Raw genomic sequence first — 25,749 nt, forward strand, 5'->3', positions numbered from 1 at the left:
ATGGAGCAGAGGGGCAGATGGGGCAGATAGAGCAGAGGGGCAGATGGAGCAGAGGTGCAGATGGAGCAGAGGGGCAGATGGAGCAGAGGGGCAGATGGGGAAGGGGGGCAGATGGAGCAGAGGGGCAAATGGAGCAGAGGGGCAGATGGGCAGCAGTGATAACATTTAAACAACCTTTAACATTATTTAACAGGTTTATCAACATTTAAACAACCTTTAACATTCTTTAGCAAGTTATCAACATTTAAACAACCTTTAACATTATTTAGCAGGTTATCAACATTTAAACAACATTTAACATCATTTTAACATTAATAACATTAAAACAACCTTTAACATTAGGTCATCAAACATTCAAAACAGCCTTTTTAGCTGCTTTGTCAAGCCAACATAAAGTTTGTTCACGAACTTTGCCTTTCTAGTTATGTTGGCTTGACAAAGCCAACATTCTGTTCTCCTTATTCTTCTTATTTTTATTATTATTATTATTATTCTATTTCGATTTTCGGTCGTTTTCACAGGTCACAGTTTTTGAGCTAGAACCTTGAAATTTGGCATGTTCGCAGATCTCATTTGGAAGAAGTGTGCTTGTGCTTTTGGGACATATTGGACATACAGTGTCCGCAGGACAAGTCCTCAAAGTGGACTTTTCCCCATAGGGAATGAATGGCGGAATGTTCAGAAATGTCCCCAGTTAGAGTGTGCTGTCATGAAAAATCATCAAAAATCTCCTGGATAAACAGCTGTAAATTCCTTCCACTTTCATCTAGAAGCTCCATTTAAATTTTAAATGGGAGAGAAACTTGTCCTTTCTGTTAAACCAAGATATCTAATCATTTGATCAATTACTTTTAGAGTTATGAGCATTTGTTTGGCATTAGACACAAAAAACTGCCCCATTAACTCCCATGTTAATTTCTCAACATCAGAATTGGATTTTCACAATTTGCCTCTATATTTAACTTGTCATAAATCAGACAATATTGGGTCAAACAACACACAAATTACATCAAAATGATCCGCCAGGGGTCCTCTCTCATACAATATCTTCAGTTAAGCAATAAGTTAAACAGGTCCCGAACTACAACCGTTTGTTCGGAGGGTGCAAATCACATTCTAGAGTGGCAGAGACAGTGTGTCAGTTAAGGGATTTTTCACAATTTGCCTCTGTTTTTAACTTGTCATAAATCAGACAATATTGGGTCAAACAACACACAAATTACATCAAAATGATCAGCCAGGGGTCCTCTCTCATAGGATATTTTCGGTTAAACGATAAGTTAAACAGGTCCTGAACTACAACCGTTTGTTCGGAGGGTGCAAATCACATTAAACAGCCTTTAACATCATTTAACAGTGATAACATTGAAACAACCTTTAACATCCTTTAGCAGGTTATCAACATTTAAACAACCTTCAACATCATTTAGCAGCATGTCAACATTTAAACAACCTTTAACATCATTTAGCAGGTTATCAATATTTAAACAACCTTCAACATCATTTAGCAGGATGTCAACATTTAAACAACCTTTAACATCATTTAGCAGGTTATCAATATTTAAACAGCCTTTATCATCATTTAGCAGGATGTCAACATGTAAAAAACAACCTTTAACATCATTTAACATTACATTGATAACATTAAAACAACCTTTAACATTATTTAGCAGGTTATCAACATTTAAACAACCTTTAACATCATTTAGCAGGTTATCAACATTTAAACAGCCTTCAACATCATTCAGCAGGATGTCAACATTTAAACAAACTTTAACATCATTTAACAACAACCTTTAACATTAGGTCAATGGAGCAGAAGGGCAGATGGAGCAGAGGGGCAGATGGGGCAGATAGAGCAGAGGGGCAGATGGAGCAGAGGGGCGAAGGGGCAGATGGGGCGAAGGGGCAGAGGGGCAAATAGAGCAGAGGGATAGATGGAGCAGATGGGCAGATGGAGCAGAGGGGCAGATGGGGCAGATGGAGCAGAGGGGCTGATGGGGCAAATAGAGCAGAGGGACAGATGGAGCAGATGGGCAGATGGAGCAGAGGGGCAAAGGGGCAGATGGAGCAGAGGGGCAGCGGGGCAGATGGGGCAGCGGGGCAGATGGAGCAGAGGGGCAAATGGAGCAGAGGGGCAGATGGGCAGCAGTGATAACATTTAAACAACCTTTAACAATATTTTACAGGTTTATCAACATTTAAACAACCTTCAACATCATTTAGCAGGATGTCAACATTTAAACAACCTTTAACATTATTTAGCAGGTTATCAATATTTAAACAACCTTTAACATTATTTAGCAGGTTATCAACATTTAAACAACCTTTAACATCATTTTAACATTAATAACATTAAAACAACCTTTAACATTAGGTCATCAACATTCAAAACAGCCTTTTATTCATTTTCACCTGACGTCAGCATTATTGCAGGTTTACATTGAACATTTCAACAGCATTCAACATCATTTAATAGTGTTAACATTTAAACAGCATTCATTATGATCAATCATGAAACATCCAAACAGCCTTTTATTCATTTTCACCTGACATCAGCATTATTTTAAGTTTACATTGAACATTTCAACAGCATTCAACATCATTTAATAGTGTTAACATTTAAACAGCATTCATCATGATTATAGTAATAGTAATCAGTAAACAGGTCCCGAACTACAACCGTTTGTTCGGAGGGTGCAAATCACAATAAACAAGCAGAGATAGTGACAGTTATTTTGAATGTCTCTCCTCCTCCCCCCACACACGCACGTCCACATACATACATGTTCCTCATACCCATTCCACACAGACACACACAGCCTTCAACATCATTTAGCAGGATGTGAACATTTAAACAACCTTTAACATCATTTAACATTGATAACATTAAAACAACCTTTAACCCTCTACTGCACGGTGTTGCCATATGGCAACATACCATTTCTTTGCAATTTCCTGGTATTTAAAAAGAAACTTCAATACTGATTGGCTTTTACATAGAACCTGGGGCCTTAGTTTAACCAATTATGTGCTTGGGGGACATCACATGACATTTATTCCTTCCAAAGTCGTGCTTTTTCCCACACTGTTCCCATACTGAGGTCACCTGACGAAGAGCTGCTCAATCTACAATGATTTTGCCATTTTTTCGTCCATTTACAGCATTACAAAAAATACTGACAGATTCTGTGGGGCGTTATGACTTAATTTTATTAGAAAAATGTTTAAATTATGATAATATTGTCTTTTTATTCAAAAAATTAGGTGCGTTGCCAAATGGCAACATTGTGCAACAATGGAACAATATAGTCAGTGGAGCTAGACAGACACATAGATAGATAAATGGTGTAGGACTAGACAGATATGTTTACAGATATGCTTATATGCTTACAAATATGTTTATTCTTTTGTGTACCATGTCATAAGATAAATGGCACAAAGTGGTAGGCCACGTAAACTGACGGAGTGGGGTCAGTGGATGCTGAAGACCTGTGAAGAGGTCGCCAACTTTCTGCAGAGTCAATCACTACAGACATCCAAACTTCATGTGGCCTTCAGATTAGCTCAAGAACATTGCACAGAGAGCTTCATGGAATGGGTTTCCATGGACAAGCAGCTGCATCCAAGCCATGCATGTACAAGTGGAGGGAGATGATGGTGTGGGGTTGTTTTTGAGGAGCTGGGCTTGGCCCCTTAGTTCCAGTGAAAGGAACTCTGAATGCTTCAGCATACCAAGACATTTTGGACAATTCCATGCTCCCAACTTTGTGGGAACAGTTTGGAGCTGGCCCCTTCCTCTTCTAACATGACTGTGCACCAGTGCACAACGCAAGGTCCTTGGAGTAACGCAAAGACATGGATGGTAGAGTCTGGTGTGGATGAACTTGACTGGCCTGCCCATTACCCGATAGAACACCTTTGGGATGAATTAGAGCGGAAACTGAGAGCTAGGCCTTCTCATCCAACATCAGTATGTGACCTCACAAATACGCTTATAAAGAATGGTCAATATTCCCTATAAACACACTCCTAAACCTTGTGGACAGCCTTCCCAGAAGAGTTGAAGCTGTTCTAGATGCAAAGGGTGGACCAACGTCATATTGAACCCTATGGATTAGGAATGAGATGTCACTTTTTATTACAAATTTCTCATTGATTAATCAATTGTAACATTTTCCAGTGAACAAAACTAATTATACTCATCTATGAAAGTTCTATGATCTGTATGATACTTGTTTCCATTGTTGCACAATGTTGCCATATGGCAACGTACCAAAACGTACCCCTTAAAAAATAAATATTTCTAAAAAAACTTTAAATATGTAAATCTAAGTTCATTTTAAGTGATAAAAAACACTGTAAAAATTTTTTACATGTTGGTGTAATAATGCGTGCAGTAGAGGGTTAACATCATTTAGCAGGTTTTCAACATTTAAACTGCCTTCAACATCATTTAGCAGGATGTCAACATTTAAACAACCTTTAACATCATTTAGCAGGTTATCAACATTTAAACAGCCTTCAACATCATTTAACAGTGATAACATTAAAACAACCTTTAACATCCTTTAACAAGTTATTAACATTTAAACAACCTTTAATATCATTTAGGAGATTATCAACATTTAAACAGTCTTCAACATCATTTAACAACAACCTTTAACATTAGGTCAATGGAGCAGATGGAGCAGAGGGGCAGATGGAGCAGAGGAGCAGCTGGGGCAGAGGGGCGAAGGGGCAGATGGAGTAGAGGGGGCAGATAGAGCAGAGGGGCAGACGGGGCAGAGGGGTGAAGGGGCAGAGGGGCTGATCGGGCAAAGGGGCAGATGGAGCAGATGGAGCAGAGGGGCAGATGGGCAGCAGTGATAACATTTAAACAACCTTTAACATTATTTAACAGGTTTATCAACATTTAAACAACCTTTAACATCATTTAGCAGATAATCAACATTTAAACAACCTTCAACATCATTTAGCAGGATGTCAACATTTAAACAACCTTTAACATCATTTAACATTGATAACATTAAAACAACCTTTAACATTATTTAGCAGGTTATCAACATTTAAACAACCTTTAACATCATTTTAACATTAATAACATTAAAACAACCTTTAACATTAGGTCATCAAACATTCAAAACAGCCTTTTTAGCTGCTTTGTCAAGCCAACATAAAGTTTGTTCACGAACTTTGCCTTTCTAGTATTATATTGTACTTCTTCCATTCCGATTTTCGGTCATTTTCACAGGTCACAGTTTTTGAGCTAGAACCTTGAAAATTTGCAGGTTCGCAGATCTCATTGGGAAGAAGTGTGCTTGTGCTTTTGGGACATGTGGGACATACGGTGTCCTCAGGACAAGTCCTCAAAGTGGACATTACCCCCATAGGGAGTGAATGGCGGCCTGTTCAGAAATGTCCCCAGTTAGAGTGTGCTGTCATGAAAAATCATCAAAAATCTCCTGGATAAACTGCTGTAAAATCCTGAAACGTTCACCTAGAAGCTCCATTTAAATTTTAAATGGGAGAGAAACTTGTCCTCTCTGGCACGCCGAGATATCTAATCATTTGATAAATTAGTTTTAGAGTTATGAGCATTTGTTTGGCACCAGACACAGAAAACTGCCCCATTGGCCCCCATATAAATGTATGAGAATCAGAATCAGCTTTGTTGAGATTTTTGTGTGTTTTTAACTTGCCATAAATCAGTCATTTTAGGGTCAAACCACACCAAAATATATCAAAATCATCAGCAAGGGGTCCTCTCTCACACAATCTCTTCGGTGAAGCGATAAGTTAAATGGGTCCCGAACTACGACCGTTTGTTTGGAGGGTGCAAATCACATAAAACAAGGCTTCCCCACACAGAGTGGCAGTTATTTTTGAATGTCTCTCCCCCTCCCCCACACACGCACGCGCACACACCTGCATCTCTCTCATACCCACTCCACACAGTCAAACACATATACACAACAGACACACACACATACATACATGCAGATGGGGCAGATGGAGCAGAGGGGGCAGATGGAGCAGAGGGGCAGATGAGGGTGAGGGGCAAATGGGGCAGATAGAGCAGATGGAGCAGAGGGGGAGATGGAGCAGAGGGGCGAAGGGGCAGATGGAGCAGAGGGGCAGATGGAGCAGAGGGGCTGATGGGGCAAAGGGGCAGATGGAGCAGAGGGGCAGAAGGAGCCGAGGGGGAGATGGAGCAGAGGGGCGAAGGGGCAGATGGAGCAGAGGAGTAGATGGGGCAGAGGGGCGAAGGGGCAGATGGAGCAGAGGTGCAGATGGAGCAGAGGGGCAGCTGGGGCAGAGGGGCGAAGGGGCAGATGGAGCAGAGGGGGCAGATAGAGCAGAGGGGGCAGATGGAGCAGAGGGGTGAAGGGGCAGAGGGGCTGATGGGGCAGAGGGGCTGATGTGGCAAAGGGGCAGATGGAGCAGATGGGGCAGGGGGGCAGATGGAGCAGAGGGGCAGATGGGCAGCAGTGATAACATTTAAACAACCTTTAACATTATTTAACAGGTTTATCAACATTTAAACAACCTTTAAAATTCTTTAGCAAGTTATCAACATTTAAACAACCTTTAACATCATTTAGCAGATAATCAACATTTAAACAACCTTCAACATCATTTAGCAGGATGTCAACATTTAAACAACCTTTAACATCATTTAACATTGATAACATTAAAACAACCTTCAACATTATTTAGCAGGTTATCAACATTTAAACAACCTTTAACATCATTTTAACATTAATAACATTAAAACAACCTTTAACATTAGGTCATCAAACATTCAAAACAGCCTTTTTAGCTGCTTTGTCAAGCCAACATAAAGTTTGTTCACGAACTTTGCCTTTCTAGTTATGTTGGCTTGACAAAGCCAACATTCTGTTCTCCCTATTCTTCTTTTTATTATTATTCTTCATCTTATTATTATTCTATTTCGATTTTCGGTAACTTTCACAGGTCACAGTTTTTGAGCTAGAACCTTGAAATTTGGCATGTTCGCAGATCTCATTTGGAAGAAGTGTGCTTGTGCTTTTGGGACATATTGGACATACGGTGTCCGCAGGACAAGTCCTCAAAGTGGACTTTTCCCCATAGGGAATGAATGGCGGAATGTTCAGAAATGTCCCCAGTTAGAGTGTGCTGTCATGAAAAATCATCAAAAATCTCCTGGATAAACAGCTGTAAATTCCTTCCACTTTCATCTAGAAGCTCCATTTAAATTTTAAATGGGAGAGAAACTTGTCCTTTCTGTTAAACCAAGATATCTAATCATTTGATCAATTACTTTTAGAGTTATGAGCATTTGTTTGGCATTAGACACAAAAAACTGCCCCATTAACTCCCATGTTAATTTCTCAACATCAGAATTGGATTTTCACAATTTGCCTCTATATTTAACTTGTCATAAATCAGACAATATTGGGTCAAACAACACACAAATTACATCAAAATGATCCGCCAGGGGTCCTCTCTCATACAATATCTTCAGTTAAGCAATAAGTTAAACAGGTCCCGAACTACAACCGTTTGTTCGGAGGGTGCAAATCACATTCTAGAGTGGCAGAGACACTGTGTCAGTTAAGGGATTTTTCACAATTTGCCTCTGTTTTTAACTTGTCATAAATCAGACAATATTGGGTCAAACAACACACAAATTACATCAAAATGATCAGCCAGGGGTCCTCTCTCATACAATATTTTCGTTTAAGCGATAAGTTAAACAGGTCCCGAACTACAACCGTTTGTTCAGAGGGTGCAAATCACATTAACCAAGGCTTCACTCAGACAAGCAGAGATAGTGACAGTTATTTTGAATGTCTCTCCCCCTCCCCCCACACACGCACGTCCACATACAAACATGTTCCTCATACCCACTCCACACAGACACACACAGCCTTCAACATCATTTAGCAGGATGTCAACATTTAAACAACCTTTAACATCATTTAACATTGATAACATTAAAACAACCTTTAACATCATTTAACATTGATAACATTAAAACAACCTTTAACATTATTTAGCAGGTTATCAACATTTAAACAACCTTTAACATCATTTAGCAGGTTTTCAACATTTAAACTGCCTTCAACATCATTTAGCAGTTTGTCAACATTTAAACAACCTTTAACATCATTTAGCAGGTTATCAACATTTAAACAGCCTTCAACATCATTTAACAGTGATAACATTAAAACAACCTTTACCATCCTTTAACAAGTTATCAACATTTAAACAACCTTTAATATCATTTAGGAGATTATCAACATTTAAACAGCCTTCAACATCATTTAACAACAACCTTTAACATTAGGTCAATGGAGCAGATGGAGCAGAGGGGCAGATGGAGCAGAGGTGCAGCTGGGGCAGAGGGGCGAAGGGGCAGATGGAGTAGAGGGGGCAGATGGAGCAGAGGGGCAGATGGAGCAGAGGGGCAGATGGGGCAGAGGGGTGAAGGGGCAGATGGAGCAGATGGGGCAGGGGGGCAGATGGAGCAGAGGGGCAAATGGAGCAGAGGGGCAGATGGGCAGCAGTGATAACATTTAAACAACCTTTAACATTATTTAACAGGTTTATCAACATTTAAACAACCTTTAACAAGTTATCAACATTAAAACAACCTTTAACATCATTTAGCAGGTTATCAACATTTAAACAGCCTTCAACATCATTTAGCAGGATATCAACATTTAAACAGCCTTCATCATCATTTAGCAAGATGTCAACATTAAAACAGCCTTTAACATTATTTAGCAGGTTATCAACATTTAAACAACCTTTAACATCATTTAGCAGGTTATCAACATTTAAACTGCCTTCAACATCATTTAGCAGGATGTCAACATTTAAACAACCTTTAACATCATTTAGCAGGTTATCAACATTTAAACAGCCTTCAACATCATTTAACAGTGATAACATTAAAACAACCTTTACCATCCTTTAACAAGTTATCAACATTTAAACAACCTTTAATATCATTTAGGAGATTATCAACATTTAAACAGCCTTCAACATCATTTAACAACAACCTTTAACATTAGGTCAATGGAGCAGATGGAGCAGAGGGGCAGATGGAGCAGAGGTGCAGCTGGGGCAGAGGGGCGAAGGGGCAGATGGAGTAGAGGGGGCAGATGGAGCAGAGGGGCAGATGGAGCAGAGGGGCAGATGGGGCAGAGGGGTGAAGGGGCAGATGGAGCAGATGGGGCAGGGGGGCAGATGGAGCAGAGGGGCAAATGGAGCAGAGGGGCAGATGGGCAGCAGTGATAACATTTAAACAACCTTTAACATTATTTAACAGGTTTATCAACATTTAAACAACCTTTAACAAGTTATCAACATTAAAACAACCTTTAACATCATTTAGCAGGTTATCAACATTTAAACAGCCTTCAACATCATTTAGCAGGATATCAACATTTAAACAGCCTTCATCATCATTTAGCAAGATGTCAACATTAAAACAGCCTTTAACATTATTTAGCAGGTTATCAACATTTAAACAACCTTTAACATCATTTAGCAGGTTATCAACATTTAAACTGCCTTCAACATCATTTAGCAGGATGTCAACATTTAAACAACCTGTAACATTTTTTAGCAGGTTATCAACATTTAAACAACCTTTAACATCATTTAGCAGGATGTCAACATTTAAACAACCTTTAACATCATTTAACAGTGATGACATTAAAACAACCTTTAACATCCTTTAACAAGTTATCAACATTTAAACAACCTTTAATATCATTTAGCAGATTATCAACATTTAAACAGCCTTCAACATCATTTAACAACAACCTTTAACATTAGGTCAATGGAGCAGATGGAGCAGAGGGGCAGATGGAGCAGAGGAGCAGCTGGGGCAGAGGGGCGAAGGGGCAGATGGAGTAGAGGGGGCAGATAGAGCAGAGGGGCAGACGGGGCAGAGGGGTGAAGGGGCAGAGGGGCTGATCGGGCAAAGGGGCAGATGGAGCAGATGGAGCAGAGGGGCAGATGGGCAGCAGTGATAACATTTAAACAACCTTTAACATTATTTAACAGGTTTATCAACATTTAAACAACCTTTAACATCATTTAGCAGATAATCAACATTTAAACAACCTTCAACATCATTTAGCAGGATGTCAACATTTAAACAACCTTTAACATCATTTAACATTGATAACATTAAAACAACCTTTAACATTATTTAGCAGGTTATCAACATTTAAACAACCTTTAACATCATTTTAACATTAATAACATTAAAACAACCTTTAACATTAGGTCATCAAACATTCAAAACAGCCTTTTTAGCTGCTTTGTCAAGCCAACATAAAGTTTGTTCACGAACTTTGCCTTTCTAGTATTATATTGTACTTCTTCCATTCCGATTTTCGGTCATTTTCACAGGTCACAGTTTTTGAGCTAGAACCTTGAAAATTTGCAGGATCGCAGATCTCATACGGGAATAGTGTGCTTGTGCTTTTGGGACATATTGGACATACGGTGTCCGCAGGACAAGTCCTCAAAGTGGACTTTTCCCCATAGGGAATGAATGGCGGAATGTTCAGAAATGTCCCCAGTTAGAGTGTGCTGTCATGAAAAATCATCAAAAATCTCCTGGATAAACAGCTGTAAATTCCTTCCACTTTCATCTAGAAACTCCATTTAAATTTTAAATGGGAGAGAAACTTGTCCTTTCTGTTAAACCAAGATATCTAATCATTTGATCAATTACTTTTAGAGTTATGAGCATTTGTTTGGCATTAGACACAAAAAACGGCCCCATTAACTCCCATGTTAATTTCTCAACATCAGAATTGGATTTTCACAATTTGCCTCTATATTTAACTTGTCATAAATCAGACAATATTGGGTCAAACAACACACAAATTACATCAAAATGATCCGCCAGGGGTCCTCTCTCAGACAATATCTTCAGTTAAGCAATAAGTTAAACAGGTACCGAACTACAACCGTTTGTTCGGAGGGTGCAAATCACATTCTAGAGTGGCAGAGACAGTGTCAGTTAAGGGATTTTTCACAATTTGCCTCTGTTTTTAACTTGTCATAAATCAGACAATATTGGGTCAAACAACACACAAATTACATCAAAATGATCAGCCAGGGGTCCTCTCTCATACAATATTTTCGGTTAAGCGATAAGTTAAACAGGTCCCGAACTACAACCGTTTGTTCGGAGGGTGCAAATCACATTAAACAAGGCTTCTCAACTCAGACAAGCAGAGATAGTGACAGTTATTTTGAATGTCTCTCCCCCTCCCCCCACACACGCACGTCCACATACAAACATGTTCCTCATACCCACTCCACACAGACACACACAGCCTTCAACATCATTTAGCAGGATGTCAACATTTAAACAGCCTTTAACATCATTTAACATTGATAACATTAAAACAACCTTTAACATCATTTAGCAGGTTATCAACATTTAAACAACCTTTAACATCCTTTAACAAGTTATCAACATTTACACAACCTTTAATATCATTTAGCAGATTATCAACATTTAAACAGCCTTCAACATCATTTAACAACAGCCTTTAACATTAGGTCAATGGAGCAGATGGAGCAGAGGTGCAGATGGAGCAGAGGGGCAGATGGGGCAGATAGAGCAGAGGGGCAGATGGAGCAGAGGGGCTGATGGGGCAAAGGGGCAGATGGAGCAGAGGGGCAGATGGAGCAGAGGGGCAGATGGGGCAGAGGGGTGAAGGGGCAGAGGGGCTGATGGGGCAAAGGGGCAGATGGAGCAGATGGGGCAGGGGGGCAGATGGAGCAGAGGGGCAAATGGAGCAGAGGGGCAGATGGGCAGCAGTGATAACATTAAAACAACATTTAACATTATTTTACAGGTTTATCAACATTTAAACAACCTTTAACATTATTTAGAAGGTTATCAAAATTTAAACAGCCTTCAACATCATTTAGCAGGATGTCAACATTCAAACAATCTTTAACATCATTTAACAGTGATAACATTAAAACAACCTTTAACATTATTTAGCAGGTTATCAACATTTAAACAACCTTTAATATCATTTAGCAGATTATCAACATTTAAACAGCCTTCAACATCATTTAACAACAGCCTTTAACATTAGGTCAATGGAGCAGATGGAGCAGAGGTGCAGATGGAGCAGAGGGGCAGATGGGGCAGATAGAGCAGAGGGGCAGATGGAGCAGAGGGGCTGATGGGGCAAAGGGGCAGATGGAGCAGAGGGGCAGATGGAGCAGAGGGGCAGATGGGCAGCAGTGATAACATTTAAACAACCTTTAACATTCTTTAGCAAGTTATCAACATTAAAACAACCTTTAACATCATTTAGCAGGTTATCAACATTTAAACAGCCTTCATCATCATTTAGCAAGATGTCAACATTAAACCAACCTTTAACATTATTTAGCAGGTTATCAACATTTAAACCTTTAACATTATTTAGCAGGTTATCAACATTTAAACAACCTTTAACATCATTTTAACATTAATAACATTAAAACAACCTTTAACATTAGGTCATCAACATTCAAAACAGCCTTTTTAGCTGCTTTGTCAAGCCAACATAAAGTTTGTTCCACGAACTTTGCCTTTCTAGTTAAAAATTTGAAATTACATGGTCTTCAACTTCATTCAGAGTTGTCTGCTGTTGGCCCATTCATATTTTAGAAATAAAATTCCTATGATCAACATGGCAAAGCTCAGTCACCCAATCACTAATTGTGGATCTGAAAAGTGCCTACTGAAAATGACCCTAACCCTAGGCTACTTTTTGAAGTATGTTGTTAAGAGACTTGTGGTACAAGTTTGTTTTCATTCTTACATTACAGTTATTACCCGCCCCTGTCTAGGGCTAGAGGCGGCCGAACAAATAATGACAAATAATGATGGTGGAGTGTGAGTGAGTTGAGTGAGAACCAGGAGACAAATTATATAGGTGTTAGCCAGACTTTGTTTACTTAAATTAAGCACAAGTACAATCGCTTCCTGTAAGAGGACTGCAGACCGTGCCAAAGGAAAGAAATAAAGAAAAGAGAACGAAACCTGACCCAAACTACCCAAACTGAAGTGAATATAGGTGGCATGCCCATCCAAGGCCAGTAGAGACAGTTATTGTTCTGAGATTTGTAGCACAATCCACACTGTTTGTGCAGTTTGGCTTTTGAAGCCAAATGGTAACTGAAGCTGTCAAGGTGTTATCAGAAGTAGCTTATAGGGCTACTCAGCTTTAGTCAAAGGGCTATTCGGTGGTTGTGTATAAGGAGAGATCAGACTGATTGGAGTAATGACCTGTGAAGGTGAAGCGTCATGTCTTTGTGTAAAGTGGTAAATACAGATGCATCAGTTTTTGTTGGAACAAATGATGTCATTAATTGAGGGTGTGAAGAGCGGGCAGTGTGGCCTTCTTCCTCGGCTTCCATCTCCTCTTCCTCCTCACTGCCCAAGCTCCAGCTCATCGGAGCGGCTGAACTCCCTCCCCGAGAGCAGTCCATAGCGCTCCCCTCGTATGGGTCCGAGGATGCGCTCACCGCCGGGCTGGTTCTCCCTTTGACGGTCCTCACGGAGCGTTCTGATGCCACCGGGCTACCCTCGTCCTCCGTGTAAGGTTCACTGTCCGTGTACTCGGACACGCCTGAGCACACGGACAGAGGGTAGTCCTCCTCACCTTCCCCGTAGTCGATGGTGGGAGCGGAGTATAAGGAGGAGGGATAGTCCCCTTCGCCCTCACCGTGGTCGTCTGCAGAAGAGCCCACGGAGGGAGGGTAGTCCTCTTCCTCCTCTTCGCCCTCCCCATAATCCACGGGGTCCACTTCCCCGCAGTAGTCCATGGTGGAAGCTTCGCCCACGGATGGCGGGTAGTTCTCCTCCTGCTCCTCCTCTGAGTCCCCCTCCCCAAACTCGCTCTCCGGGGTCGATGAGGTGGCGCCGGCGACACAGGCTTCCACCCTCAGAGGCGAGAGGGGAAGGAGGCAGATGTAAATGTCTCCAGATTCTCACCGCGCCCTCACGGAATTCTTCCGCCATGCAGGGGTCCTGGCACTTACGAGCCGCAGCCAGCTGAGCAGCACATACCGGGTCCTGCTCCAGTTCTTCCAGCGTGGGCGTGGCCTCGTGACGCGGGGCTTCGCGGCGCTGGGGGGAGGAAGACGTGCGGTGATGCCGCTTGCTGGGGCGCTGTGCCTTCTTCGGCCGGGTGGCATAGCCTGGCATTCTGTCGGTGTCTCTTGAACGGCTCGTCGTTCTGTGACGCGCGGGCAGGGCGAAGGACGAGACACGGGAATCCTTGCTTTCGAGGCAGACGTCACTTTTAATAACAAATAGATATTGCACAACAGCGCACGAGAAACACACACGAGTCACACAACGTGCAGACTTAGACAACGACGAGCACAGGACACTGCACGAACGCACATTAAATAGACAAACCACATTAGCCCCAAGTGATTACGAGACGATTCACAGGTGAGACACATTATCACACGACATAACCATAACCACGGAGTTCCACAGACGCAGACAAAGCACGTGGACAACGTTGACACACGCCCAAAAGGGAGGGGCCGGGGTCCTCAACGTGACAAATAAGTACAAAAAAGAAACAAGTAGTGCAAGTAGAATTTACAGGTCATAGGCAACTTTAAACAAGTGAGTTTTAAGTTTGATTTTAAAATTTGGTAATGAATCTGTGTTGCAGAGATCAGCTGGGAGTGAGTTCCAAAGGCATGGAGCAGCACAACTAAATGCTCTGTTCCCCATAGTAGCAAGACGGACAGGTGGAATAGTGAGATAGATAGAAGAACAAGATCTAAGGGTGCAAACTGGTGTAGCAATATGAAGGAGGTCTAAAAGATATAAAGGGGCAAGATTATGGAGAGCTTTGAAAGTTGTGGTGGAATTGATGGCACAGAAGCCGAGGTCTTATAATATATTAAGCAGTATTTTATATATATATATATTAATATAAAAGTATGAAAGTATAAAAGTATGATGTGAAGCATACACTTTATGCAGTAACTCTGAACTGTCTCTCTCAGTCCAGATTCTTATAGTCAAAGTGTGTGTGTAGAAAAAACTAAGGATGCTGCTTCCCAGGAGCAGTTATCAGTTTCCCTGCGATTCAACCTTGGGTGCTTAAAAACGGATAAGCAATATTATCACTAACTCTGCTGCTGCACAGAAAACTTCAGTCTTACAGAAAAACATCTTCAATATGGTTACAGTTAATTACTAAGCAGTACTTTTCACACAGACTGTGCTATAATGTCTGCATGGACATGATTAACATGAATCACACATGAATATAATCAATATTTCCTATACAAAGTTAAAAGGAGTATTTTATAATTAATGCGATGAGAAATGGGAAGCCAATGAAGCTGCTGTAAAACAGGTGTGATATGATGCATTGTAGGGGTCCGTGAAATAATACGAGCAGCTGATTTTTGTACTAATTGTAATTTATGAAGGGTTTTCTGAGGTAGACCAAACAAAAGAGAATTACAGTAATCTAAACGAGAAGTAACCAGATTATGAACCAAGAGCAGTAGAGTGATGATTGAGAGAAGGACGAAGACGATTTATATTTCGAAGATGGAAATAAGCTGACCGAGGGATATTATTAACATGAGAAACGAAAGAAAGAGTGCTATCAAGGATGACACCCAGACTCTTAACCTGAGGAGAGGGAGATATGGAATAGTTATCAACCGAAATGCAGAGATTATGACATTTACTTAATGTTGATTTAGTGCCAATCAGTAGAAGTTCTATTTTATTGTAATTCAATTTAAGAAAGTTGAGGGTAAACCAATGTTTTATTTCAAGGAGACAATCAGTAAGAGATGAAGGTGGGAGTGTAGCATTAGGTTTGGTTGAAAAGTACAGCTGGGTGTCATCCGCATAGCAGTGAAACTGAATATCATGCTTACGAAAAATATATCCAAGGGGAAGAAGATAAATAATAAATAACAAGGGTCCCAGGACAGAGCCCTGAGGAACACCTGAGGTAACCAAAACAGTGAGATATACATGATTTTAACTGAACAAACTGAGTGCGGCCAGAGAGATAAGAAAGGAACCATTGAAGAGGTATATTTGCAATGCCTAAAGAAGAGAGTCTGTCGAGGAGGATGTCGTGTGAAATTGTATCAAAGGCCGCAGTTAGATCAAGCAGAAGAAGTATAGATAGTAGACCAGAATCAGCAGCAAGACGGAGATCATTGGTGATCTTAAGAAGTGCCGTTTCAGTACTATGAAGTGGACGGAAACCAGATTGAAGTTGTTCATATAGACCATTATCGGACAAATGAGCATGGAGTTGAGCTGCAACTGTTTTTTCAAGAATTTTGGAAACAAATGGAAGATTTGAAATAGGCCGAAAATTATCATTTGGATCTAAACTGGGTTTTTTAAGTATTGGTGTTATAACAGCTGCTTTGAGAGCAAGGGGAAAGACACCAGTGGTAAGGGAAGAATGTATAATGTCTGTAATGAGAGGGGACACAGAGGAGAGACTAGCTTTAACAAGAACAGTTGGAAGGGGATCTAATTGACAAGTTGAAGATTTAGATTTTTGAATTAATTTAGAAACATCATTAACTGAGGGAAGAGTGAAAGCTGAAAGTAGATTAGGAGATGCAAACGGATGAAATTAATGCCAAAGGAACAGTTGGTATAAGTAGTTGCTGGTGGATATGTACTATTTTTGAGGAGAAGAATGATACTAAAGTATTACAAAAAGTCAGAACAATATAAATGGGGAGGAAGTGAGTCTGGTGGTTTTGTAATCTTTGCAACTAGTGAAAAGAGGGCCTTGGAATTACCCTCATTTGAACTAATTAAATTGGAATAATATGTGGATTTAATTGTAGAAATTGAATTTTTATAATCAAGAATGTGATTTAAATACATCTCTTTATGTACGGTGAGACCAGTTTTCCTGTAAAGTCTTTCAAGTTGGCGACCTTTTGCTTTTAACTGTCTAAGAGTTGAAGTAAACCAGGGTGCAGTGCGAGTGAATGAAACAGATCTGGTTTTGAGTGGAGCAAGATAATTTAGGAGCTTGTGAAGGGATGTATTGTAATGTGAAAGATGTTCATCTGAAGTAGAAGATGGATCAATACTGGGAAGACTATTGATACAACAAGATAAATGATTCAGATTAATATCCTTAATTTTACAATATATTATGTTATGTGGAGGGTTAGATTTAGAAAGTGGGATATTGACAACAAATGATAGCAACATATGATCAGAAAGAGGAAAGGAATCAGCTTTACAGTCAACAGGTCTAACACCTGAACAACAAATTAAATCTAGAGTATGTCCTTTAACATGCGTGGGGAAATCAATATATTGTTGTAGCCCAAAACTGTCCAAGCAAGATATAAAATCCTTTTTAAGAGGATTATTATCATCGTCCACATGGATATTAAAATCTCCCACAAGTATTATGTTAGGTGAAACTGTGGACAGGTGTGTCAGGAAATCAGCAAGTTCGTTAATGTAAATCCTTATTATACTTCGGGGCTCGATACAGGGTGGCGATAATAGTGGGAGTTGGTCCAGAGAGCTGGCAACAGTAACTTCAAATGAGTTGTATACTTGGACAGTTACTGGCGCTACCTTCCACTTCTCGCGGTAGATGATCGCGAGACCTCCTCCTCGGCCAGAATCACGAGGTTTCGCCATGTAAACAAATCCCGGAGGAGTAGCATAATTGAGTCGAGCAAAGTCGTTTGGCTGTTGCCATTTTTCAGTTAAACATAAAAAGTCCAACTTACAGTCCGATATGATATCCTGGATAAGTTGCCCCTTATTCGTAAGAGCACGGATGTTTAAAAGACCAAATTTAATGGTCTTTTCATGACGAGGAGCCGCAGTAGATACGTTAGCTGGGTGAGTAGGGCGAATCAAAACGCCATGATTTGAGCTGTAAGCATCGTTTTTGTGTGGACGGCGAACAGTAGTCCAGGTAGACTTAATAGAGCTGGACCCAGCACAGCAGAAAATCCGTCGCGAACCTCGATGTATGTATTTCCGACTGGGCAGATAGAGAATGTCCGGGTGGTCAAAGAGAGCTGATGGTGGAGGTCCATGCAGATGTAGACGGAGCCTATGGAGCTCAGCTGATGTGTAAAACAGCCGCTCTGCTACCGTTGGACAATAAACAAGGAGTAGAGTAATATAAAGAGCAAAGCACATATAACAAGTCCAGACAGTTCCCAACATGATAGCAGGTGATATTATGACCTTAAAATACTTTACAAGCAGCAGGTTAAAAAGATAAATAGGGGGAGCAGTGGCGACAAACACGCCAGCATTCACTCGCATCCGGGTTTAACCATCCATATTTTGCAAATATCGCTCAAGATTCTCTCAGAAATCACTTAATTAGCTCTTTATCTTGGTACCTACAACTGAATGTTATAGTGAAGTAACATTGCTCACTAGCTAACTATGCTATGATTAACAAGCTGTCACGTTGCGGTCCCCGACCCCTCCCTTTTGGGTGTGTGTTTATGTTGTCTGCGTCTGTGGATTTTCGTAGGTGCGGTAACGTCTCGTGATGATCCGTCCCACCTGTGGCTCGTCTCGTCATCACGTGGGGTTTATGGGGTTCATCTATTTAATGTGCATTCGCACAGTGTCCTGTGCTCGTCGTTGTCAGAGTCTAAATGTTACCGTCTGTTTCCGTGTTATACGTGCGCTGTCTGCGCTCTCTTGTTTGTATAAATAAAAGTGATGTTCGTCCCACTAACGTAAGAAAGGATTAGATACATGGATCTGTATTTGTTACTAGCGATTTTTCTGTCATTTCTGTTTCTGGCCCACTTGGTTTATTCGGTGTTCTTGGGTCTCTCAAAATGATCAGCCTTCAACATTAGTCTGAAAGAATCTTCCTCAATGGCCATGTTTAGAAAATATTCAAGAGGTATTCAAAATTATTTTCATTCATTCATTCATTTTCCGTAGCGCTTAATCCCGCTAGTCGGGGACACAGGGAGGCTGGAGCCAATCCCAGCATTATTTTAATTATGTTTACTGTGTTTTCTCTGCAAATTTGGTCTTAAATTACATTTTTAAAAGCCTTTAGAAAGTTTAGATGCCTGGTGGTATTTCTTAGTGTGGGTGTGAGAATGTGTTTGAGAGAAATATTTTGTATATGCTTATGTGTGAACATACTGAGCCAAGTATGTGTTTTTATCTCTACAGCCTGTCTAACTGCAGTATTCCAGAGGAAGGCTGTGCTGCTCTGTGTTCAGCTCTGAGGTCAAACCCCTCATCACACCTGAGAGAACTGAATCTGAACCTCAACAAACCAGGAGACTCAGGAGTGAAGCAGCTCTCTTCTCTACTGAAGGATCCACACTGCACACTGGAGAAACTACAGTGAGTTAATGCCTGTCTGTACACGCTTAATCAGTATTTCTCTCTCTCACAGACATAGGCGCAGCTGATTAGTGAAGGGTGGGACTGCTTCATTTCAACCTTGTTGGTGTTGGGAGAGACATTGTTAAATTATGTTAGTGTGTGTTGATCTGTAAGTGTGAGGAGTTTTTCTCCTTCTCTCTGCAGGTTGTCTTGCTGCAGTATTACAGAGGAAGGCTGTGCTGCTCTGTGTTCAGCTCTGAGGTCAAACCCCTCATCACACCTGAGAGAGCTGAATCTGAACAACAATTATCCAGGAGACTCAGGAGTGAAGCAGCTCTCTGCTCTACTGGAGGATCCACACTGTACACTGGATAAACTACAGTGAGTTACTGGCTTGATGTCTCTTCATATACACAAACACACAGACACGCACACTTTACATAAAACACATATACACACAGTTCCCTATCTCGTGGTCAATATCTCTTTTTGTACACAAATTCACAATATCATGACATCTCTCTCACTCAACATAGTACATGTGTTTGGAGTGTTTATTGAAGAGTGGTGCAGCTTCATTTGTATGTGTACAAGGGTGTGGGAGAGATGTTTTGTGTATGTGCATTCAGCTGTAAATGTTTTTTTCCTCCATCTCCCTACAGTCTGTCTACTTGCAGCATTACAGAGGAAGGCTGTGCCGCTCTGTGTTCAGCTCTGAGGTCAAACCCTTCATCACACCTGAGAGAGCTGAATCTGAACCGTAATAAACCAGGAGACGCAGGAGTGAAGCAGCTCTCTGCTCTACTGGAGGATCCACACTGTACACTGGAGAAACTACAGTGAGTTACTGACTTACTGGCTCTTTACACACACACACACACACACACATTCTAAATGGTTTCAGTTTCAGAAAAATCAACATTTTTATTTCTTAGGCTTGTTAGCTGACAAGTAAAATAAATCTGGGCCAAAAAATCCTGTTCATATTCATTTATCTGTGTTATTACAAAAAATTGTATGAATTCTAATACCAACCACTGTTACACCGTTTCATTCAGAAAAGAGCATGACATTTTTTGCTTGCGTTCAGAAGTGAGTACCATATTTTCTGGACTATAAGCCGCTACTTTTTTCTCCACGCTTTGAACCCTGCGGCTTATAATGAGGTGCAGCTTTTCTGTAGATTTTTCTTCACCCGTCAGGGGGCGGAGCAAAAAGTTAATCAGGTGGTAGGTCAAAGTTGTAAATCAAAGAAGAAAGTGCTCTGTTACGTTTGTCAGAGGCAGGGGTTACGCAAATGCAAGTTAATAAGTATTTATTAAAAAGAAGACAACAAAACACTAAACTGAAACAGAATGCAGATAGGGATTACACTAGACAACGAATAGATAATACTCTTGAGCGGGATTACAAGACATCTAAGAAAAGTTAACACATACGAGAACATTACAACAACACATACTACGAGGACGCAAAGGGGAGAAAGATAACAACAAGTGGAGCAATGACTAAAGGGAGAGTGGAGCACAAACGACAACCAGACTAAGGACGAACATCTAAACCGACACAGTAGAACATCATCTTCTTTCGGCAATTCCCATTTAGGGGTCGCCATAGCGGATCAAACTTCTTCATCTGGCCCTGTCCTGAGTGTCCTCCACTGACACACCAGCCACTCTCATATCCATAAACTGCATCCATAAACCTCCTCTTATGTCTGCCTCTCCTCCACTTGCCTTGCCTGGAAGTTCCATCCTTAAGACCCTCCTACCAATATACCTCTCCTCTCTCCTCTGTATATGCCCAAACCATCTCAATCTCGCTTCTCTAACCTTATCTCCAAAACATGCTACATGTGCTGATCCTCTAATAAACTAATTTCTCATCCTATACTTCCTCCTCACTCCAAATGAGAATCTCAACTTCTTCATCTCAGACACCTCCATCTTCCTCACCTGTTTCTTTGTCTGTTTTGTCTGTCTCCAGTCCATACAACATAGCAGGTCTCACTACTGTCCTATAGATCTTTCCTTTCATTCTAGCAGACACCCTTCTATCACAGATCACCCCAGACACTTTATGCCATCCACCCCACCCTGCCTGCACTCTCTTCTTTACCTCTCCTTCTCATTCTTCCATTACTCTGTACCCTCGACCCTAAGTAGGTAAACTCCACCAACCTTCACCAAATCAACTCCTTGTAACTGGACCTGTCCACCATCTGCCACATTTCCATCTTTATCCTTTATCATCCTAACCTGCTGCACATCCTGCCTATCACGGTTTCTCTGTCTGGCCAATCTGTACAGATTCTTTTCCCCTTCCTTAGTGTCCAACTTTTCATACAGCTTGCTATATGCCTTCTCTTTAGCTTCTGCCACTGCTTTCTTTGCCTTGCGACACATCTCCTTGTACCTCTGTCTACTTTCTTCATCTCGCTGAAAATCCTAATTCTTTTTAGCTAACCGCTTTCCTCTCAAACTTTCCTGAACTTCCCCATTTCACCACCACGACTCCTTGTCTATCTTCCTCTGTCCTGAGGTCACACCAAGTACCTTCCTAGCCACATCCCTCACTGCATTTGAAGTCTCATCTCAGGTATCCAGAACACCACCACCAGTACCTGCCTCACCTCATCCCTGAATTTCACACCACTCATTTTTATTTAGCACATGCAAGCAGCAGGCATGACGAAGAATTTTTTTTAAACCAACATGTGTTGTGCCAAATTTCGACTCCCCGGCAGAATCCGACTCCCCTCATTTGCACACGCATAAAGACGCTACAGATTATATTCAGGAGTTACAGTGATTATAACTTCATTATCATCACTGTTCATTGAGCACTCTAGTTTTGTCCTAGCTAGATATTTAGACATAATACTGCTGTAATATTGCGAAGTCATGTGGTCAGAGGTGAACTTCGGTATAGCCAGTTTGTATTTTATTTAAAATAATTAACACCCTTGAGCCAGTGTGGCTTTGGACATAGATAATGCCGTTTGCATTAAAGTCTAACTCTTATTTATGCATAGAAACATAAATCGACAATATAATCTGTAGCGACTTTATGCGTGGATAAACAAGGGGAGTCAGAATGTGACACAACATCGGCTGAAAGCCAAATCTGTCGCACGTGAAATGCTACAGGCACCGTTCAGTTAAATGTATTCAGTTCAGTAGATATTTTTGTAGGTGCGGCTTCTATTGAGGTGTGCTCTATAGTCGAAAAAATACAGTACATAATGTTTTGTGATGACAACTTGGGTATAATACAGACTTATTTTACAATAAGCATTGAGAATGAAGTCGATGAAAAGAGCAAAGAGATTAAGAGCAAATCCATAGTCGAGTCATTATTATGGTCCAAGGTCAGTTTACTATACAGAGAATACATGATTAAAAAAACAACACAGTGAAGTACAAATAAGAAATACGGACAAAATAATAACAATGGGGGCTAAGTTCTGACAAAATGCTCAAAACCAACAGGCTGACAATAACAAATGAAGCTAAGAACAAACAGGCTAGGTTTAGACAATGACCAGTAAAACATTGATAACATGGCCAGCTGTTAAACACAACCTAGAAGCAGGTCAGCATAAAATAATGTCCTTTATTTCAGTAAATCTTGCATTTTTACCTTGCTACCTCACTCTCTTAGCTCATCAAACTAAGCCACTGACTAAAAGAACTGCAAAGACCCTTAAGGGTCTGTTACAACATTAACTGCTGAACAAAGCATTGTTTAAAAAATGTTGTTGTTAACTCACACTTCAAAGGTAAAAACGAGGTATAAGACAGCTTTCAAGTTAAGTTTAAGAAATACTATGTAGAGTGCGTTCATGTTGTTTGATTTGATCGTCATTATTAGACGTCAATCAACGCAGCCATTACCTGTCAATCACCTCATCGCCACACTTCTGTAATTAACACAGTATAACTTACTTAAAACATGTTTATCATAATGAAAAACTTCTAAAGAGATACTTACGCAAGGGGCTCATGTAGAATTGACAAAACATAACTAGCCAAACTTATTTGAAGTTTGTCATCTGAGCCATTCACTTGGACAAGAATGGTCGGGATTAAAAGTTGTACTGCAGCCAGCCACTAGAGGGAACCTGACACATACAGGCTTCACTTTTCAGTCAGTCATACAATCCACTTTATATATACTGTATATGGTCTATGGCTCATACAAAACTCAAGTAGGAGTCATCAAATGTTTGACATTTAGAACAGAGACTTTTTACCAGGCAGTTACCAGCATTTTGTGTGCATCAAGGTACACTGCTTTTGCTTATGTGTGTAGTCTGATTTCTGACTGTGTTGACTGTGTGTTCATGTCTGATGATTCTCTCCTATTTTCTATCTTACAGTGTCTGTGCACTACTCGGATCAAACCAAAGGGTCGGTGCTGTGGGCGTAAATGCTAAAAATGTTAATAAAAGCAGGTTTAATAGGCCGTAAGGTGAACCAGCAAAAAGTGCTTAGAAAGTGATTTTCGTTCCCACTTCTGGGCACTACTTTTTAAAAGTGTTTTTGAATAGACAATACCCTTATTGACCTTGAGTTAAAAGTTCTTTGTAAAATATCCTGCAGTTTTTTGTCACAGTGCATAAATGTATATATATGTGAATAAAAAAAAACTAAATTTCTATGCTGCTGGTTTTGCTTGTAACTTAATTAATCTCCATTTTCACAACCTAAAATATATCTCTGACCTATACATGTACCTAAACATATAAGAGAAGTATTAATGGTTTAGTAAACTCAAGTGTGAATTAACATTATGGAATATTGCAAATTTGCAGATTTTTTCCTTAAACTTCAGAAATTGACACCACACAAAATAAAGCATAAACACAATATAATGTTGTATACACTGGTGTTTTATATATCAAAATGTTCAGTAGATACTGTGTAATCAGAGACAGCAAAAAAAAGTACAGACTTTGGTCCAAGGTGGCTGAAATAAATCAAAACGTTACTGCACCCCCTTTCGTTTTAAATAATGAATACAATAATAAAATAATATAAAAACACTACAATAAATGCAATATACAGCTTCAAATATGTTTATACACAGTACAGAATGGTCTCTTAAGGTCACAGCATGGTTCATTCTAGCATTGAATACATTACTGTCCCTCAATCCCAAATCCAACACTTTTAACCACCCCCAAAAAAGTCCAAAGTTCTTTTCTTACTCATTACTATTATTCATCCATTTCACTGTCATCATCAGAGTAATCATCCCATGGAGCAATGTGCTCTGTTCCTTTTAAAGTATTTCCACAATTTTGGCATCTACATAAATCTGTACGACACAGGCTGGCAGACATACAGGAACATCTCCCTGTCTCACATTTGTCCTGCTTACAACTGCAGTGAATTACCTGCAACACACTTTCAGGGGCGGAGTTTAGTCATCCAGGTCACCGTTAACTCTCCATCCTCAAGGTGCCATCCATTGCCAATGGGTGAAGGGGCACACACATTACTTTTCAGAGAGTGTCTCGTTATTGCTGCTTGGTAGTTTGCCCTTTTGCAGTGCTGATACAGGGCATCACTTGTTGGTGGCATGGATAGTTCTGGCAAAGCTGAGGTTGACATGCAGAATGCTCTGTATCTGGCATCGTTCAGATACTTGGCAGATGTCTGACCGTACAGTTGGCACACATATTTGCAAAGCAGTTCAAAGGTCGACTGATCCAGGTTAAAACTACTGCCCAAATCTGTAAATGCAGTCAGGTATTCCTTTTTCTCTGAGGCAAGAGAAAATGTCTTTCTTTTGCCCTTGCCCTGAAAGGCACTTGTAGAGTCACATCCTGAGAATGTATGGATCCCAATAAGCGCTGAAAACACACTGGGTCCAAGAGCTGATGACACCTTGGCTATGTCAATGATGCTTGTTCTGTTGGTAAATCCAGTGAAAATATACAACCTACAAGGTAAAGCTCTCTGCAAACTTACAGCAATTATTGCCACATCAGTATCAGGGCTCTTGATGACTACAGTACTGCACTATAAAGCGTCCTTGTGTCCTCTGTAGTATTCACTGAGGCACCTAAACTTGACTGTTCCTGACCAGCTGTTGTATTTGGGTTTTTTCACAGTCACTTTCAGTTTGGCTTATCTCAGTTGACTCAGTTGTTCCTGTGTGTAATGGGTGAGGTAGCCTGTCTAGCAATGTATCTGCAGATAATGTCTCAACACAAACCATCTGACACATGTTGCGCTTGCTGGGAGAGTAAAACACCAGCTGGGGGAAGTCACGGGCTAACCTCCTCTTCAATTTATCCTGCCTGCAACATAAAAACAGTAAAAGAAGTGTATATAAATATA

General features: G+C 40.5%; 2 protein-coding genes across 7 annotated transcripts in view; one reads left to right on the forward strand and one right to left on the reverse strand.

Annotated features, from left to right (window-relative positions):
* Positions 1-24,059, forward strand: part of LOC143481733 (NACHT, LRR and PYD domains-containing protein 3-like) — a 77,431-nt gene extending 53,372 nt beyond the window's left edge. For all 6 annotated transcript variants that reach the window (XM_076979842.1, XM_076979839.1, XM_076979840.1 and 3 more), the window contains 4 exons: positions 19,241-19,417; positions 19,604-19,780; positions 20,062-20,238; positions 23,781-24,059. In XM_076979842.1, the coding sequence (XP_076835957.1) occupies positions 19,241-19,417; positions 19,604-19,780; positions 20,062-20,238; positions 23,781-23,871 (622 nt within the window). In that variant the 3' untranslated portion in view covers positions 23,872-24,059. The remainder of the gene's footprint in view (positions 1-19,240; positions 19,418-19,603; positions 19,781-20,061; positions 20,239-23,780) is intronic.
* LOC143481768 (uncharacterized) lies at positions 12,746-14,930 on the reverse strand. Its single transcript, XM_076979916.1, has 2 exons — positions 14,099-14,930; positions 12,746-13,972 (listed from the first exon to the last, which is right to left on the reverse strand). The coding sequence occupies exons 1-2, from the start codon at positions 14,224-14,226 to the stop codon at positions 13,294-13,296; spliced, it is 807 nt and encodes a 268-aa protein (XP_076836031.1). The 5' UTR covers positions 14,227-14,930; the 3' UTR covers positions 12,746-13,293.
* Positions 24,060-25,749: the final 1,690 nt, after the last annotated feature.

The sequence above is a fragment of the Brachyhypopomus gauderio genome, chromosome 18 (assembly GCF_052324685.1).
Source record: "Brachyhypopomus gauderio isolate BG-103 chromosome 18, BGAUD_0.2, whole genome shotgun sequence".
Lineage (NCBI taxonomy): Eukaryota > Metazoa > Chordata > Actinopteri > Gymnotiformes > Hypopomidae > Brachyhypopomus > Brachyhypopomus gauderio.